Below are 16,033 nucleotides of genomic sequence, written 5' to 3'. Positions count from 1 at the left end.
GCATGGTTTTCTGCTTTGTTCATTTAGTCTCTATTTAAATAGACACTTAAGGGTATTTAAATAGACACTTAAGGGAAAATAGCACCCTAACCACCATTTTTTTTATTACTGTCTCTCCTTATCTTTATTTTTCTGCATGGGATTTATGAATACCTAGCATTAACTTATTAGTTTCATTAACTTATTAGTTTTTTTTTTCCTTTTTTTTAAAAATCTATCTTCCTTCATAGAATCTCCAGGCACTCATTTTTATTAAATGAAGAAGTTTTATGTAATAACCAACAATAACACATGAAGACAGAATATATATGTAAAGTTGTATTTAAATGCACTAATTTGAAAATGTGCAAGCAAGCTGGATTCAGAACTTAAAGAGGATTATAAAAACATTCTCTTTGGGCTTAAAAACCCAAATTTAAAGTTAACTATGGTTAACTAAAAACATCTTGGAATTAACAGATACTTTTTCAAAAATGGAAGTATTTTGGTGGCCTACTTAAAAGAAAACATTTACCCCAACTCGAAACTATCTGTATAATATTGTGGTTTTTTAAAAAAAGCAAACAAACTTTTTAAAGCTTCGAGATCAGTCTGTTTTCTCTAGTTGGCAAATAGTCAGCGTTTGAAAGTTGGCCTTAAAAATGTATATACCATTTTATATAACTTTTTTAAAAAATAAAATGCAACTACGGGCTGGCCTAGTGGCTCAGGTGGTTGGAGCACCGTGCTCCTAATGCCGAGGTTGCTGGTTTGATTCCCACATAGGCAAGTGAGCTGCGCCCTCTACAGCTAAGATTGGGAACAATGGCTCTCCCTGTGTGTGCTGCCATGAGCTGCTGTCAGCGGCCCACCAACGACCGTTGAACGACTGCCTGGTGGGGGGGAACACAAGGCTCATAATACCAGCATGGGCCAGGGAGCTGTATTCTACACAACTAGACTGAGAACGGCTTGAACAGAAGTGGTGGGTGGAGGGCAGAAGAAGGGGAAAAAAATGCAACTATGTCATGTAATGGCGAGTACTCTGAACCCTGCAAATATGCAACTACATGTTAAGTTCAACACCTAAAAAAGACTCTTGAGAAAAAACATAGACTGAAAAAGGTTTTAAACAGATATACTGTGTAGGCTCTGAAGGTCTAATGTATGAACATTTTAACATTAATGTACCAAAGTGCAGTAACCTGTGAGTTTTTGTTTTTGTTTATAAATTTTATTGAGGAATATTGGGGGACAGTGTGTTTCTCCAGGGCCCATCAGCTCCAAGTCATTGTCCTTCAATCTAATTGTGGAGGGCGCAGCACAACTCCAAGTCTAGTTGTCGTTTTCAATCTTTAGTTGCAGGGGGCACAGCCCACCATCCCATGTGGGAATTGAACCAGCAACCTTGTTGTTGAGAGCTTGTGCTCTAAACCAACGGAGCCATCCGGCTGCCCCTCCGGAAGATCAGCGGCAGCTCGTTGTCCTCAATTTAGTTGTGGAGGGCGCAGCTCACTGGCCCATGCGGGAATCAAACCGGCAGCCCTGTTGTTCAGAGCTCCTGCTGTAACCAACTGAGCCATCTGGCTGCCCATCTATTAGCTTTTAATTACTAAACAATTTCCAAAGTTCTCATTTTTTAGTGCATTTTGGCATTCACAAATATAAATCAATCTGTCATTTCAGTAAATGACACTCTAATAAAGCTGATATTTCAATACCCAAACTGAACTGTTATACATTCTAAGTATCATAAAATTTAAGTATGGCTGTCTGTCCATTATAATTTCCCAATGATAGTTTTCTCTGTTAATCAATCAACTTATAACTTATGATATATTTTCAAGCTAAAAAACAATGTGCAGCCAATATTATCCTCAGTGATCTAACTACTTTTAGAATATTAACTGTAAAAACCAAACATATATTACACAGTAAGCATATATTTTAATTTATAATACTAGTATATAAAAATCACCATGGTTCATTCATTTAGCTCAGTTCCATCTGTAATCGATGAGTCAAAGATCTCTTCCTTGCTATCAATGGCAAATGTTTCCCAAAATACCTTTATTTCCTTTATTGACATATTATGGCTTAGTCACCCATTCACTTACTTAAATGATAGTTTTCATTAACTTTTTCCGTACTGGTCCCATAAATTACTATGTCCAGAGAGCGTATTAGTATGTTCATTTGCATGTTCTCCTCTCGTAAGTTTTCCAAGGGTTGCCCCTCTTAATAGCTCTCAGTTGCCTCGTCCTGGTATTGAGGATTTGGAAGCCAAGTTCATGCTCCATCTCTCCATACTACGTGTGATTTTCAGATTTCAGTTCTTTCCTGCTTCAGTCTGTCTCCCCTCTTACAATAAATCTCAATCCACTGGATCCTTCTCAAATTCTACTATACCTTTCTTGAAGTAGCCAAGGTATTAAAACCTTTTTAAACTTTGCTCTTTGAGTAGAGAAGTGATCTATAGAACTGCTTCCTGGCCAAGACTACCCACCTCCCACACCCACCAACGTTCAACCAAAGCAGTTCTTCAGTCTGTCTTAAATCCTAAACTGCAATACAGAGCTTCAGCTACAAAAATGGTCTGTGGTTTAAAAAATGTGAAAACCACTGATTTTGTAAGGATGAAACACTCTATTTTGTTTTTAATCTTTTGAAGAATTCCTTGCGATCCACTGGCTTTCTTGACCTACGTAGTTTGATATCTGGGAAGGTAGAAAATCCTAAATATGTCCTCCTATGTCCTCTCCACAATTCAATTATGGCTGAGTTTTCCTGAGAAAGGACACAGACTTTCCTGCTTATATTAGGAATAAGGCTTTAAAATACCAGGAGAAAGGCAACATATTAACTTATACCAACAATAAACAAAGTGGGTTACTATCAGATCCTTTTCTTATAAAAAAGAAGTTGAGAAAAAAGGGTCTGAAAGAGAAATATGTATCTTGGAAGAGGACAGAGAATATAAAGAACAGAAAGGGGATTTTAAAACTAGGCTTTGTTCTTCTTCCTCAAGATTGCTTTGGCTATCAGTTTTCCGTGCTTCCATACAAATTATATAAAATTATATAAAAGGCTGATATTTAAAATATGTTCAGTGTTCACTCAACATACAAAGCTCCAGGCTGGCAAATATGAACAACAGTGATCTCTTGGGGTTGCCCATCATAAATCCTATGGACTGGAGACCAGGAATGTTGGGTTCTGATGTGCTGCTGAGTGACTCAGTGACCATAGGGGTGGGACATTAATCTTGTTGGGGTTCAGTTACTTCACTTGAAAAGTAAGAAGTTTAGACTACATGATTTCTAAGTTCTTTCATGTTTTAAAATTCTGTGATCCAAACCCAGGCTATCTTACCTGTGAGGTCAGTCCCTTCTGGGAATATGAGGAGCTGAAGTGGTTCACGAATGTCACAGAAACAATCAATCATGTCTTCAAAATGGCTCTTGTCATCCTTCCATTTCCGATGAATGAAGACATAGGCAGCAGCCTGCATGGCCCAACCTAGGATCAATTTAACAAGTATTGACATACAATTTTATTGTCAATAACCACATATTATTGAACATAATATTTCAGTTTTTTACTGCAGATAATTTCCTATCACAATAAGCATCTCATGATATACCTTAAATTCAGCACCGATCTTGGGTTAAATAGCACATATGCCAGAGAATATTCTTAAAGGACTTTGCTAAATTCTGGGGTTTGCAAAATTCTCAAAAAAATCTTTTTCGAGCCAAACCTAGCTATTAAAATATCACAGAAAAAAAAACCAAAAAAAAACTTCCCTAATATTTATCAGTAACTCATCCAAAGTTTTAACAATCCTAAGTAAACAGACACTGTAACCAAGCTCTCTACAAGAGATACACAACTACGAGTATGTATTGTCAGGTTTACAAGGCAATAAGCAAAGGACTATTCTCAAGTCATATATACAAGCACACTTTAATATTCTGCTTTTTGTACTATTCTGATTCTCTAAATTCAACTGCTATTTTCAATGTTAGCCACATCTTTAGATTTTATTTAAAAGGGAAAATGTTCAATGGCTGTTACACATGTTAATCAGAGTATACACTGTGATCACATCCCTTTCTCTGGGGCAAATCAACCTTGTTACTGAAGAGGCAGCCCTAATTGAGCCATGTTTCACCCAACCAGCCATCCCACCCTGGCCAGAAATGACTAGAATTGCTGTCGTCAATACCTGACTTAAGGCAGCCAATGTAAAGTCTGTTCAGTAGGCTATGAAGCATGAGATGCTTGGCCCAAACACTATCATGACCAATAAAATGTTCTCAGAAATTTTACCTGGGACCATGCAGAAAACAAGCTGGTAATACAAATGCAGATGGATGAACAAAAAAGCAGGTAACAGAGACAGCAGCTGAGGTGAGATAAAGATAGCACATTCTAGTGACGATCTAAAAAAATCTTGCTGCTGAGGTGCCTAAAGCTAATTTTGATTCAGAACAAGACAGTTTTAGTCTCCACAAGCGCTGGCCAGTTTATGGATTCACCCCTTGGACATCCAAGAGAATCCATCTCTCTCGCTTCCATATGTAACTTTACAATAGACTTTTCACTATTTCAGCTAGAGGGGATGAGTAGTAGTTCTTGCAAACAAAGAACACATGTAAAATAATAACTACCATCATTTGGTAAATACGGTAGTATCCTGAGAATATATAAAACTGTCATCAAATCTCCTGTTAATGATTTGAAAAACTGTAGAATTTTATTTGACTTGAATAAGTCCAAACTAGAATACTGTATTCTACAAACGGAAATAAGCATACACCCCCAAATCCACGTTAGCATAGGTCTTGCTGATACACATCTAATGACAACTCACCCACTGTGCTGTCAGTCATATCCACTAGTACTGGACTTGCCCCCACACTTGCCCCTCCCACACATCTCCTCTCCTTCCCCCAAAGACACCTACACCAAGAGTGCAGTGTCTGAAGGCAGCGTAACTCTGGAGTGAGACTGCAGGGGTTCGAATCACAGCTCCATCACAGACCAGCTGTTCAGCCTGAAGCCTTTGTCCCTCATTGGCCCCAAATGTAAAAATGAGCACAATGCTGTAATAGTATTTACCTGATCGGGGCTATCCTAAGAAGTAAATAAGATTATTTAGCACCGAGTATTCAATAAACAGCTATTATTATGATGATTAAGAAGTTCTAATAATAGTTATATCAAAGATATTATATATATCAAGGAACATAAAAATATAACAAAGTTCCCATCCACAACAGCAAAACAAAAATGTAAAAGAAACCCTGCAGACACAGGAAGACGTCTACGTACCTGCACAACTGAGAGGAAATGGTGACACATACAATGTTTCTGAACTCAATCCACATACTAATGATCTCCAAATTTATAATTTATCAGTTTCATGTAATTACAATTAAAATTCCAATGGTATGAGGGTACAAGGAATTGGCCATGATTCTAAAGATTATCCATAACAATAAAGAGGTGACAACATCCAAGATAATTTTGAAATAGAAGAATAGTAGGAAAGATTCACACCATTAAATATACTCATTAAATGTATTATGAAGAAACAATGATTAAATCAGAATAGTATATCTGTTTCGACAAATGGAAAACAATGCAAGACTTCTCTTTAGAGAAAGGCCCTTAAACGTGTTACGAATTTGGTATATGATAATGACAGAATTTCAAACAAGGGGGTAAAGAACGAGTTGGGCTCTGTTTTTTACCTTTTTATCGAGGTAAAACAGTAAACTATGCAAATACTAAGTGTGTAGGTGTAAAGCTTAATGAATTGTTTCATGTCTGTGTGTGGCCGCATCCAGATTAAAGTACGGAACATTGCCAGCATATCAGAATGCTCCTATGTGCTCCCCTGCCAGTCAATACACCGCTGAACAAAACCACTATCCTGACTTCTTTAACCATGAATCATATAAATGAAACCACACAGTCAGTATTCTTTTGTCTCTGGCTCATTTTGCTCAGTATTATGTCAATGAGACTTACCCACGTTACGTGTAGCAGTATTTTCTTCTACATATTGCTGTGTGGGCATCAATTACATTAATATAGTAATAATACAAATTATTTATACTTTGATGGAGAGGTTTCTTGGCTACCAGGAATAAAGTTAATACAGATGTCCTCGTACCCATCTTTGTTGAATACAAACACTCTATTCTGTTGAGTGAATACTCAGGAGTGGAGCTGTTGCATCACAGGATTTCTGCGTCCAGCTTCAGCAGACAGCATGGTTCTCAACGTGATTGTACCAAATGACACCACAATGTATGAGAGTCCTAACAGTTCTATTTATAGCATCATCAACACTAAGTCTTATGAGTCCTTTAAATTAACATTTTAGCCATGTGATCCAGGTATAGTTTTCATTTGCACTGCCCTTAGGATTAATGATGCTGAGAACCTTTTCATATGCAAACTGGCCACCTGGATAGCTTCTTTGTGAAATGCCTCTTCAAACTTTTTGCCCATTTTTCAGTGGGATTATCTTTTTCTTATTAACTTGTAGGATATAAAGTTTTTCATCAAATAAACACACAGAAAAAATTTATATAATTCTAGGTTTCACATATATAATATACTAAACATATTCCATCTGTAGCCTGCATTTTCTCCCCTTAAATGCTATCTTGCTATAAATCTAACATCTAGTATTAATGAAGTCCAATTTATAAATCTTTTCATTGTGGTTGGTGCTTTGGTGTCCTGTTGAAGAAATCTTTGATTACTTAAAAGTCATGAAGACATTATTCCACATATTTTTCTAGAAGCGTTACCAAGTTTTAACCTTCACATTTTGGCTTATGATCCATCTCAAATTAATTTTTGAATAGGGTGTGAGGCAGAAGTTAAAGGTTCTTGTTTTCCATATGGATATTCAATTGATAAGAACCAATTATTTAAAAGATCAAGAGGTCATTAATTTAATAAAGGATTATATTATACACAATAAATGAAAACATTGCTATAAAAGATCAAAAGTATATGCCATGAAAAACAGAACATGAAAATACTCCTTTTTTTATAATGTCCTTCAACCCTATCCTACCCAATCACATCTTTTTTGTAATCATGGTTAACAATTAGAAGTGAATTGTTCTATATTTTAAAAATTCACTACATGTATGATTGGTTTTTTTTTTTTTTTTTGTTTTTTTTTAAAGGACATTGAAAAATACCTCTATACTGGCCTGATTTGCTTTTTTAAAATTTGTCTACATATATGGACCTACTTCATTTTCTTAATACCTGCATTGTCTTCTCTAATAGTGTTTCTCAAACCAGTTTTCTGTTTTTTAATGTCCAAACCATTATTGACTGACAGTTTTGTAAAATACAATAAATTAGTAGAAAGACGATCACACACTTGGAAGTTACAACAGTGTCACAACACTTGAAAAGTTTTCAACTACTGTAGTGCTGCACGTATGGTAGACCAGTTTGCTAACTGGCCCCGTTACATGAATCACACTTCAAATAGCACTGTTCTGTAATATAGATATGTCATGACCTAGTACCATTATCATTGAGGACACACCCAATCTGAGAATGTGTCTTTACTGGAAAACTTTACTCCGATCACTGTTGTTTTTTTTTCCTTTTCCCAACTTACGTTTCTTGTTTGTTATACTTCCTTACGTTTTCAGGCCCACTTTTCTCCCCTTTTCTGTTTTTGTTAAAACTAAGTTTTCTTTGCTCACTTCCTTTGTTCTGTAATGCAGAGGTCAGCAAACTATGGAGCAAATCTATCTTTGTATGGCCCACAAGAAGAACATTTTGTAATATGCAGAAATTATGGGAAATTCAAACTTTAGTGTTTATAAACAAAGTTTGGCTAGGACTCGGCCACACCTATTTGTTTATATATATCGTCTATGGCTGCTTAGGTGCTACAGTGGCAGAGCAGAATTTGTGCAACCGAGAAGTAGTTACTGCAAAGCTTCAACTATTTACTACCCAGCCTTTTACAGAAACAGTTTCCAGACCCCTACTCTAGTGGTGGTTTGGAAATTGTACACCCTATTTTGTTCTTTTAGTGGTTATCCTTCAATTTTTTTCCCTTTTCCTTTTTTGACATTTAAACTTACATAATTCTATCAACATGGAATTAAATAATAATCTTCCACAAACAAAAACGTATGGTTTCCTCTTGTCCCTCTTCCAAAATTTGTAGAACTATCCAATAGTTCCCCAAAATGGCTATCATTATTATTTCATTATTATTACTAACATATTCCTCATGCTTCACAGAAACATGTTAAATTGTTTAGACTTGACTCTATGTTTGCTGACTTCTTTGTTTACCATTGTTTCTTGTATTCTATGTCCTCCTATTAGTCCTCCTGAAGGAATATCTTTCAAAAAATGGTTTGAGTCTTTGCATTCCTGAAATGTATGTTTGTTCTCAACATTGGAGGTTAGTAAGGCTAAATACAGAATTCGAGATGCCAAATCATTTTCACCTCAGAATTTCAAAGCTATTTCCCACTGTCTTCTATCATCTAATATGGCTAGTAAGAAGCCTGATATCAATCTGATTTGTGTAGATAACCTAATTTTCTTTCCTCTGGAAGATTTCACCTGTATGAGTCTAGGTATGGAACTTTTGCATTAATTCTTCTCAGCAGTAGGTATGCGCTTCCAATGAGTCTTTCTTTAATATTGGGGATATTGCTTCCATTATTTAAGAAAATATGTTTTTCTCCTCTTCATTCTCAACCTTTCTGTCTGGAACTTCTGATAGATGTTAAAACTTCTAGATCTAGGGGGTCAAATATATGGTGACAGAAGGAGATTAGACTTTGGGTGGTGAACACACAATGCAATACACAGATGAGATATTATAGAATTGTACACTTTATACCTATATAATTTTATTAACCAATGTCACCCCCAATAAATATAATATTAAAAAAAAACTTCTGGATCTGGCCTCACATACTTTTTATCTCCTTTCATTTGACATTGTGTCCAAGGAAAATCCCTTGTCTTGATCATCCAACTCACTAATTTGATCTTTAGCTGTTAGGTGTCTAATTTGGTACCGTTGCAGGTATCAATTAGAACAGAAGTATTTTTCAGAACATCTCAGTATTGATGAGTATCCCTATAAATCCCGAGAGTGTGGGGAGATGGGGAGGGGCATTCTGTAGGACCAAAACACCACCGAGAAGAGTGTAGAAAGGCTCGCAACAGATCAAAGACCATAGAAAGAGGTACATCAGAGTTCACTAATGGAAAGATAATGGCGTCTGGGAGCTGGTGAGGAAGACAAAGTTGAATGAATGAATTTTAAGGAAAAAAAAAACACACTTGGCACAAAACATATGGCATAAATAAGTTATCCAAAAGCACTGAATTATAATAATTCCAAGATGTTTCTTTCATTCCATTTTGTGTGCTGCTAATGGAGAAAGATGGGAGGCATAGCCTGAAGGGCTTACTGGTTTAGTTTTAAAACTAATGGTTTAGTTTCAGCTATGTCTGGAACGTCAGTGCAGTGGATCAGACAGAACTTAAAGAAAAAAAGTCTCTCTTCAAGAAAACTGAGATCAGATCCAACGTACTCAGTAAATATTCACGATTTTCCCATGATTTGAAATAGATTATTTTAAACTGATACAAAAATTGACAAAAAAATCTGTTCTAAACAATGTATCAAACATTGACATATGATAATTTACTAATTAGAGAAAAATAGGCAACACTTACTTCTGGAAATTGTGAAACTGAAATTGTGCAAACAATTAACTGGATTGAATCAATGGTGAAAATTTGCAGACTTTGTGTCCTTAGCATTATTTCAATCTGACTCCCCTGTGCCCAGCCAATTTTATGCCTATGAAGTAGCCACTTTTGGAAGCAAATTCACTTTTAACCGGGTTCCATTTATTTAAAAACAAAACAAACAAAGAACAAAACTGAAGGTATCCCAAATGAATACACACCTGAAAGTATTTTCTGAGGGAACTACTCAGCTAAGCTATGGTATAAATAAGCAAAAGGTAGTTGTAAAGAACAATTGCTTGTAGATACCTTTTAAATGAACATTTTACATAAAAGTTACTTTATTATACACCCAAGTAGTGCTTCTCAAAGGGCAGCACCATTTCTTGGCAGAAGGAGTGGAAACAAATCATCTTAGGGGCTTTTCAAAATGCAACACTATCCACCCCTGGAAAAACGTTCTAATACAAGTCTCTTTTTCTTTTTTTTAAATATCCTACAGACTTCAAATTCTAATAAAGTAAATATCAGTCTTTAATAATCCACATAAACAAAAATTTCTTTGGGGGGTTCCCCCTTTTTTTCAGAGTAAAGGGGTCTTGAAACCCCAAACTGAGAAAACCACTGTGGCTTATCCTTAGCCACATAGGGTCAGTTTCTGGCTCTGAGCTCATAAAGCACCAGTGTGATGGAAGGACCCCAAGCTGCTATATAAGGCCCTGGCTGGGCTGAGCTTTCTGTCCGTTATAGCCCAGGAAGCTGATTGTGGTGACCTGTTGGACTTGGACTTTTTAGCGTGGTATTGTTTATTAGCACAGTATTTTTGTTGATAGTTAGTATATTTAGTAGCGTAGTTAGCGTAGTTATTGTTTATCACAGTATTAGAGTTAGTAGTGTCAGCGTAGTTAGTATAGTTATTGTCTATTAGCAGTAATAGTGTTGGTGCAGTTAGTATATTTAGTCAGTGTGGTTAGTGTAGTTCTTGTTTGGTAGCATAGTTGTATAGCATAGTTAGTATCATCAGTGAGCGTAGTTAGTGGGTCACCATGGCACGTAACATTAGAGACATCCGTGTTGACCAGGGGCCCATCAGTGCCCATTATGAGCTCCAGGAGATCATCGGAGAGGGCGCCTTTGGCAAGGTCGTGTTGGGTGAGCACATGCTCACGAAGACGAAGGTGGCGGTGAAGATCATCGACCAACAGGTCTCCAAGAGAATGCGCAGATCTCTCCTGCACGAAGTCCTCTGCATGGAGGACTTGCACCATCCAAACATCGTCCAGCTATTCCACGTGATCAGCTCGGCAGAATACCTCTTCCTGGTCATGGAGTTCGTGCCCGGAGGCGACATGCTGGACTACCTGCGTGCCCACGGCTGCATGTCGGAGGACACGGCCCGTGGCGTCTTCCGGCAGCTGGTGTCAGCAGTGCACTACTGCCATGAGAAGGGAGTTGCTCACCGGGACCTGAAGCCACAAAACGTGCTGTTAGACTCTGAGATGAATGCCAAACTTACAGACTTTGGACTTGGAGCTGCCTCCAATATCCATCAACTCAGCACGTTTTGTGGCAGTTTCCTGTATGCAGCCCCAGAAATGTTCCGCAGCAAAATCTATGATGGCTGTGCCACGGACACCTGGAGCCTGGGCGTGATGCTGTACCAGATGCTCACGGACACCATCCCTTTTGAGGATATCAGCTGGGAAGAGCTGCTGGAGAGCATAGGCAGTAGGCAGTATGATATGCCATCTCATCTATCCATCGAAGTACAAACCCTGCTCCAAAAACTGCTCACACCCAAACCTGAGCATAGAGAAGATCTGAAGAACATCATGACAGATGCCTGGCTTAATATGGACCAAGAGGAAGAACTGAAGCCGTATGTTGAGCCACCCAGTGACGTCATAGAGCCCAGAGTAATAGAACAATTGGTGACTCTGGGCTTTCATCAAGACGACATCAAGGAGACACTGGCAAACAACACGTATAATAACATCATGGCCACCTATTACATCTTACACAGGCAAAACCCCAAATTCTCACATCGTACCATCAAGGTCAAGCCCTTCCATCCTCCTGAGCTCCAGAGCTGCAGTCCCTCCCCAGCCCAGGAGGGTCAACCAGAGTGGTCCGGTTCCCAGAAGGCGGAGCAGCAGCCTGCAGACCACAAGCCAGGGCAGAAGGCCCAAGAGTCTGCGGGTCCGTCCGCCATCCTGGAGTCCAGTTCCACCATTACTGAGTTCAGGACCACCATCCGCCCATCTAGCACAGGAGCCAAGACCGCCAGTCCTGAGCCCAGCTGGGGGCCCAGGAACGCCACTCCCAAGCGCTCCACTCCCCAGTACTGCTGGGGCTCCAGGCCGGCCACTCCAGAGCCCAGTCGAGGATCCACGACGGCAACTCCCGAGCACAGACCAGGCACCAGCACCGCCACCTCCGAGCACAGACCAGGCTCCAGGCCAGCCACTCCCGAGCCCAGCCGAGGATCCATGACCGCCACTCCCGAGCCCAGTCGAGGATCCACGACGGCAACTCCCAAGCACAGACCAGGCACCAGCACCGCCACCTCCGAGCACAGACCAGGCTCCAGGCCAGCCACTCCCGAGCCCAGCCGAGGATCCATGACCGCCACTCCCGAGCTCATCCGTGGTTCCAGCACCACCATTCCTAGCCCAGCACCTCACTCTGGGGACTCTCTCTCCAGCCACAGCACCACCAGCAGCAGTGGACAACCAGAAGAAAATAAACAGGGCCGGCGGCGCGTGGCTAGGAGGTGCTTGAACATTTTTAGGAAGATCTTCTGTCTGCCACCAAAAAAGGGGTGCTGCAAATGGAATCAAGTAAAGCCCCTTTAGGTTCTGGTGGGCAAAGGCAGGGCTAGAATAAGACTCTGGGGAGGTCAAGCCAGGCTCCCTGCATTTTAGGGGCTGACCTGGATAAAGCTGAGGCCTTCAGAAGCACCTCCTTGGAGGACAGCCTGGAGCTCCGTGGCAGACAAGAGGAGGGACCACCCTCGCTGCAGGTCTACCACTTCGGCCCCCAGCTGGGTGCAACTTCAGAGACTGCAGTTTTTCCTTGAGCCCTTCTTCCCTCCCCTGCACTGTGGGAAGGGGATGGATGGTTCTTATGAAAGTAACTTGGTTTTCTAAATCTTTCAATAAATGTCTTGCTTCAGAAAGATGTATTGGGTAATCTTGTTTTGCATCCTCCAGTTTGAGGAGCGTGGCGTGATGTAATACTTGAACTTAATTGGCACAACTCTGCACCTTTGCATGTTGTACCCTCTTGGTCTTCTGTTCCCTTGGCTTTGAACCCTCAGGTCCCTTGTCCATTTCTCCTTTGTGGCAGGATGGTGTTGCTTGCTCACATAGCACACATGCTCCCTTCTTCCTGTGGATGCTCAATTGGAAGGAATCACAGTTGGTCCAAGTCGGTTATGGCAACCACTCCCCTCCCCTAACCCCCTGCTAGCGATTGGATGAGGCAAGGATTCGTGACACCGTTTTGGCCAATGAGATATTACAGGAAGTCCACAGGGGCTTCTGTGAGAGATTCTCCTTCCTGGGCACTCAGTGATGTCAACAGGAATCATCTCCCCTGACCTTTTGGCTTTGCCTGCTTCCCTCTGTGCTGGTGTCATTCTCAGGTGGTCTTTCCCTTTATGAAAGCAAGATGCCCACCAACTGCCACCAGATGACATCATATCCCATCAGCCAACAGAAATAGAGTGTCTCTTCCCCCATGATTCCAGCATTGTCTAAAGTTGTATATCTCTAAAGTGACATTAGCTGCCAACAGCCCTGCATCCCATTCTTCTTAGAGGTCAGAGCATGGTTGGGTCACCATCATTGGTGAGAATGGAACATTTCCCTGCAGTGCATTGGAGCACGGAGCAGGAATAAATCCAATGGTTTAACACTCCATTCAGCACAATCCTCATAAAGCACTAGATTCTACCACCAGCTCAGCTGAATCAAAGAATGGAGTCTAGAGGAATGGCGGCAGCGATGTGGTCTTCTTGAGATCTCCTCTAGAACTTAACACAAATTGAAACATGTATAACCCATCAAAGGACTCTCTGCTCATCACACAGAACAGCTAAGAGGCTCGTACAAGGTTTATTCAAAGGTGGGCAAACTGGGCAAGCAGGGGAAGAGGGAAGGGAGCAGAGTGGAGACGGGGCCTGCATCTGTGGCTGCAGAGACGCGGGGGCCTGAGGACACAGAACAGAGATCACAAGAGCCAGGAGGTGGGCTCTTTCTCTGCGTCCCACAGCTGATCTCTCCTGCAGAGACAGCAGCTTACCCCATGTTTGACGCAGTAACCTCATCGGAGATCTCTAGCTGGGCCCTAGGTCAAACAAAAAAGCAAAGCCATACCTGGGACCCTTCCCCTACTCTCCCACAGCAATCCTAGCCCCGCCTTTCCAGAGTCTCTAGCTGGTCCCTGAACTGAGGAGTATGTCAGATAACAGAGGAGCCATAGTGCTCAGGACCTGGAAAAAAGCCGCTTTGCAACTGTGACCTAGGGAAGAGGCAGGGAAGAGTGTGACACTGCTGGGCTGGGAGATGGCAGACACCTCCCTTCCCAGCCCCGCCTTTTCTGGGCTACTGCTGTGGCAAGACAATTACAGCTGCAGAGTCACACACAGGAGTTTAAGAGCAGGGGGCAGAGGCAGCTCTGGGCTTTCAGCAGCTCAGAAATCTCAAGCCCTCCACACCCCCTGACAGAGGAAGTGTCCTAAGACTCAGGAGACCTGTGCACAGAGAAGCCCACATCCCAGTGGCCGGTTGTGCTCTCAGTGCACATATGTGCAGGTGAGAACAGAAAGTGCACTGACTTTGTGGAAACTACCAACCACACCTCATAGCCCCACTCATCTAGAACTGCAGGGCCAGGGTTACTCTGGGCGCCAGATGGCCAGATCTGCCTGCACAAGACGTAGAGGACTCTGTACAACAGAGGACAACCTGGAGATTGTTTGGTGGGCTTAACGCAAAAAGCTGTTTTCTTTTGTATGACTATCATTTTTAGCATATATTGTATGTACATATATATACATTTCCCCCTCTTTCTCTCTTCTTTTTTCTCTTCCTTGTCCTACTTTTCCTCCCTTTCCATTTTTCTGTATTGATTTGTGTGTGTGTGTGTGTGTGTGTGTATTTTTTATATTTTTGCCTGTCGAATGTGGGTTATCGGTTGTTTTCACACGTAAGAGTATTTGGTTTTTGTTGTTGTTGTTGCTGTGTTTGTTATTTGTTTTGTTCTGAAATTGCCCTACACCAGGGCCCTACAACATAGCCAGAGGCCAACTGCAGACCAAACCAGAGCATTGCCAGGTTTGACCTACAAGTGACACACCCGAGGGAATTCTCTACAGGCACAAGAGCCCACAGGGGCCAAGTCTCATCTAAGTGGTCAACCCTCACGCAGCAGCTCACTCACTGTGGGCATAGCCAATTCTCACAACTAGACCGCCTGGGTGTCAAGCCCACCTACTGACAAGCCAAAAGCAATTGAAGCTCAATTTTAACAGGAGAATACACACAGCACAAGGGTCACCTTTGGAGCACATGCACAGGAAAATACGGAAGTGGTGCAAGTCAAGTATAAAGGACACATACTACATAAGACCACCCAGCAAAAACTGAGAACCCTAGGGGCTCTATCTAATCCATCGAAGCAAACACAGATAGTCAGCCAGAAAGGGGAAACAAAGAAACATGTCCCAAATAAAAGAACAGACAAAATCTCCAGAATTGGACCCAAATGAAATAGAGCTAACCAATCTGTCAGAGACAGAATTCAGAACACCGATGATAAGAATGTTTAAGGAGTTTAGTGATGCCATAAACCATAAAGAACAACCAGTTAAAACCAAAGAACACAATAACTGAAATAAAGAACACACTTGAAGGAATTACCAGCAGGTTAGATGAAGCAGAGGATTGAATCACCGACTTAGAAGACAAGTTACAGAGATAACCCAAACAGAACAACAGAAAGAAAAAAGAATAAAAAACAATTAAGATGGTTTAAGAGACCTCTGGGATAACATCAAGTGCAACAACATGCGCATCATAGGAAAACCAGAAGGTGAAGAGAGGAAGCAAGGGATCGAGAACATATTTGAAGTAATAATAACCGAAAACTTCCCTAACCTGGTGAAGGAAACCGACATACAAGCCCAGGTAGTGCAGAGAGTTCCAACCAAGATGAACCCAAATAGGCCCACACCAAGACACATTATATTTAAAATGGCAAAGGTTAAAGA

The 16,033-nt window shown here is 40.9% G+C and overlaps 2 protein-coding genes across 2 annotated transcripts in view; one reads left to right on the top strand and one right to left on the bottom strand.

The window, feature by feature from the left end:
- Positions 1–16,033, bottom strand: part of LOC141571503 (lysocardiolipin acyltransferase 1-like) — a 592,611-nt gene that overhangs the window by 137,142 nt on the left and 439,436 nt on the right. Inside the window, exon 3 of the mRNA XM_074331707.2 lies at positions 3,352–3,498. Coding sequence (XP_074187808.1) covers positions 3,352–3,490 — 139 coding nt within the window. The 5' untranslated portion in view covers positions 3,491–3,498. The remainder of the gene's footprint in view (positions 1–3,351; positions 3,499–16,033) is intronic.
- Positions 10,801–12,614, top strand: LOC148758969 (serine/threonine-protein kinase MARK1-like). Its single transcript, XM_088796361.1, has one exon. The coding sequence runs from the start codon at positions 10,806–10,808 to the stop codon at positions 12,612–12,614; it is 1,809 nt and encodes a 602-aa protein (XP_088652487.1). The 5' UTR covers positions 10,801–10,805.

Source organism: Rhinolophus sinicus, chromosome 2 (assembly GCF_057876585.1).
Source record: "Rhinolophus sinicus isolate RSI-liver-muscle chromosome 2, RSI-T2T, whole genome shotgun sequence".
NCBI lineage: Eukaryota > Metazoa > Chordata > Mammalia > Chiroptera > Rhinolophidae > Rhinolophus > Rhinolophus sinicus.
The sequence above is the reverse complement of the archived record's forward strand: the minus strand, read 5'-3'. Positions and strand labels throughout refer to the sequence as shown.

Excerpts from the sequence above, each read along its gene's own strand:
- LOC148758969 (XM_088796361.1), top strand. The coding sequence starts at position 10,806 with ATGGCACGTAACATTAGAGACATCCGTGTTGACCAGGGGCCCATCAGT.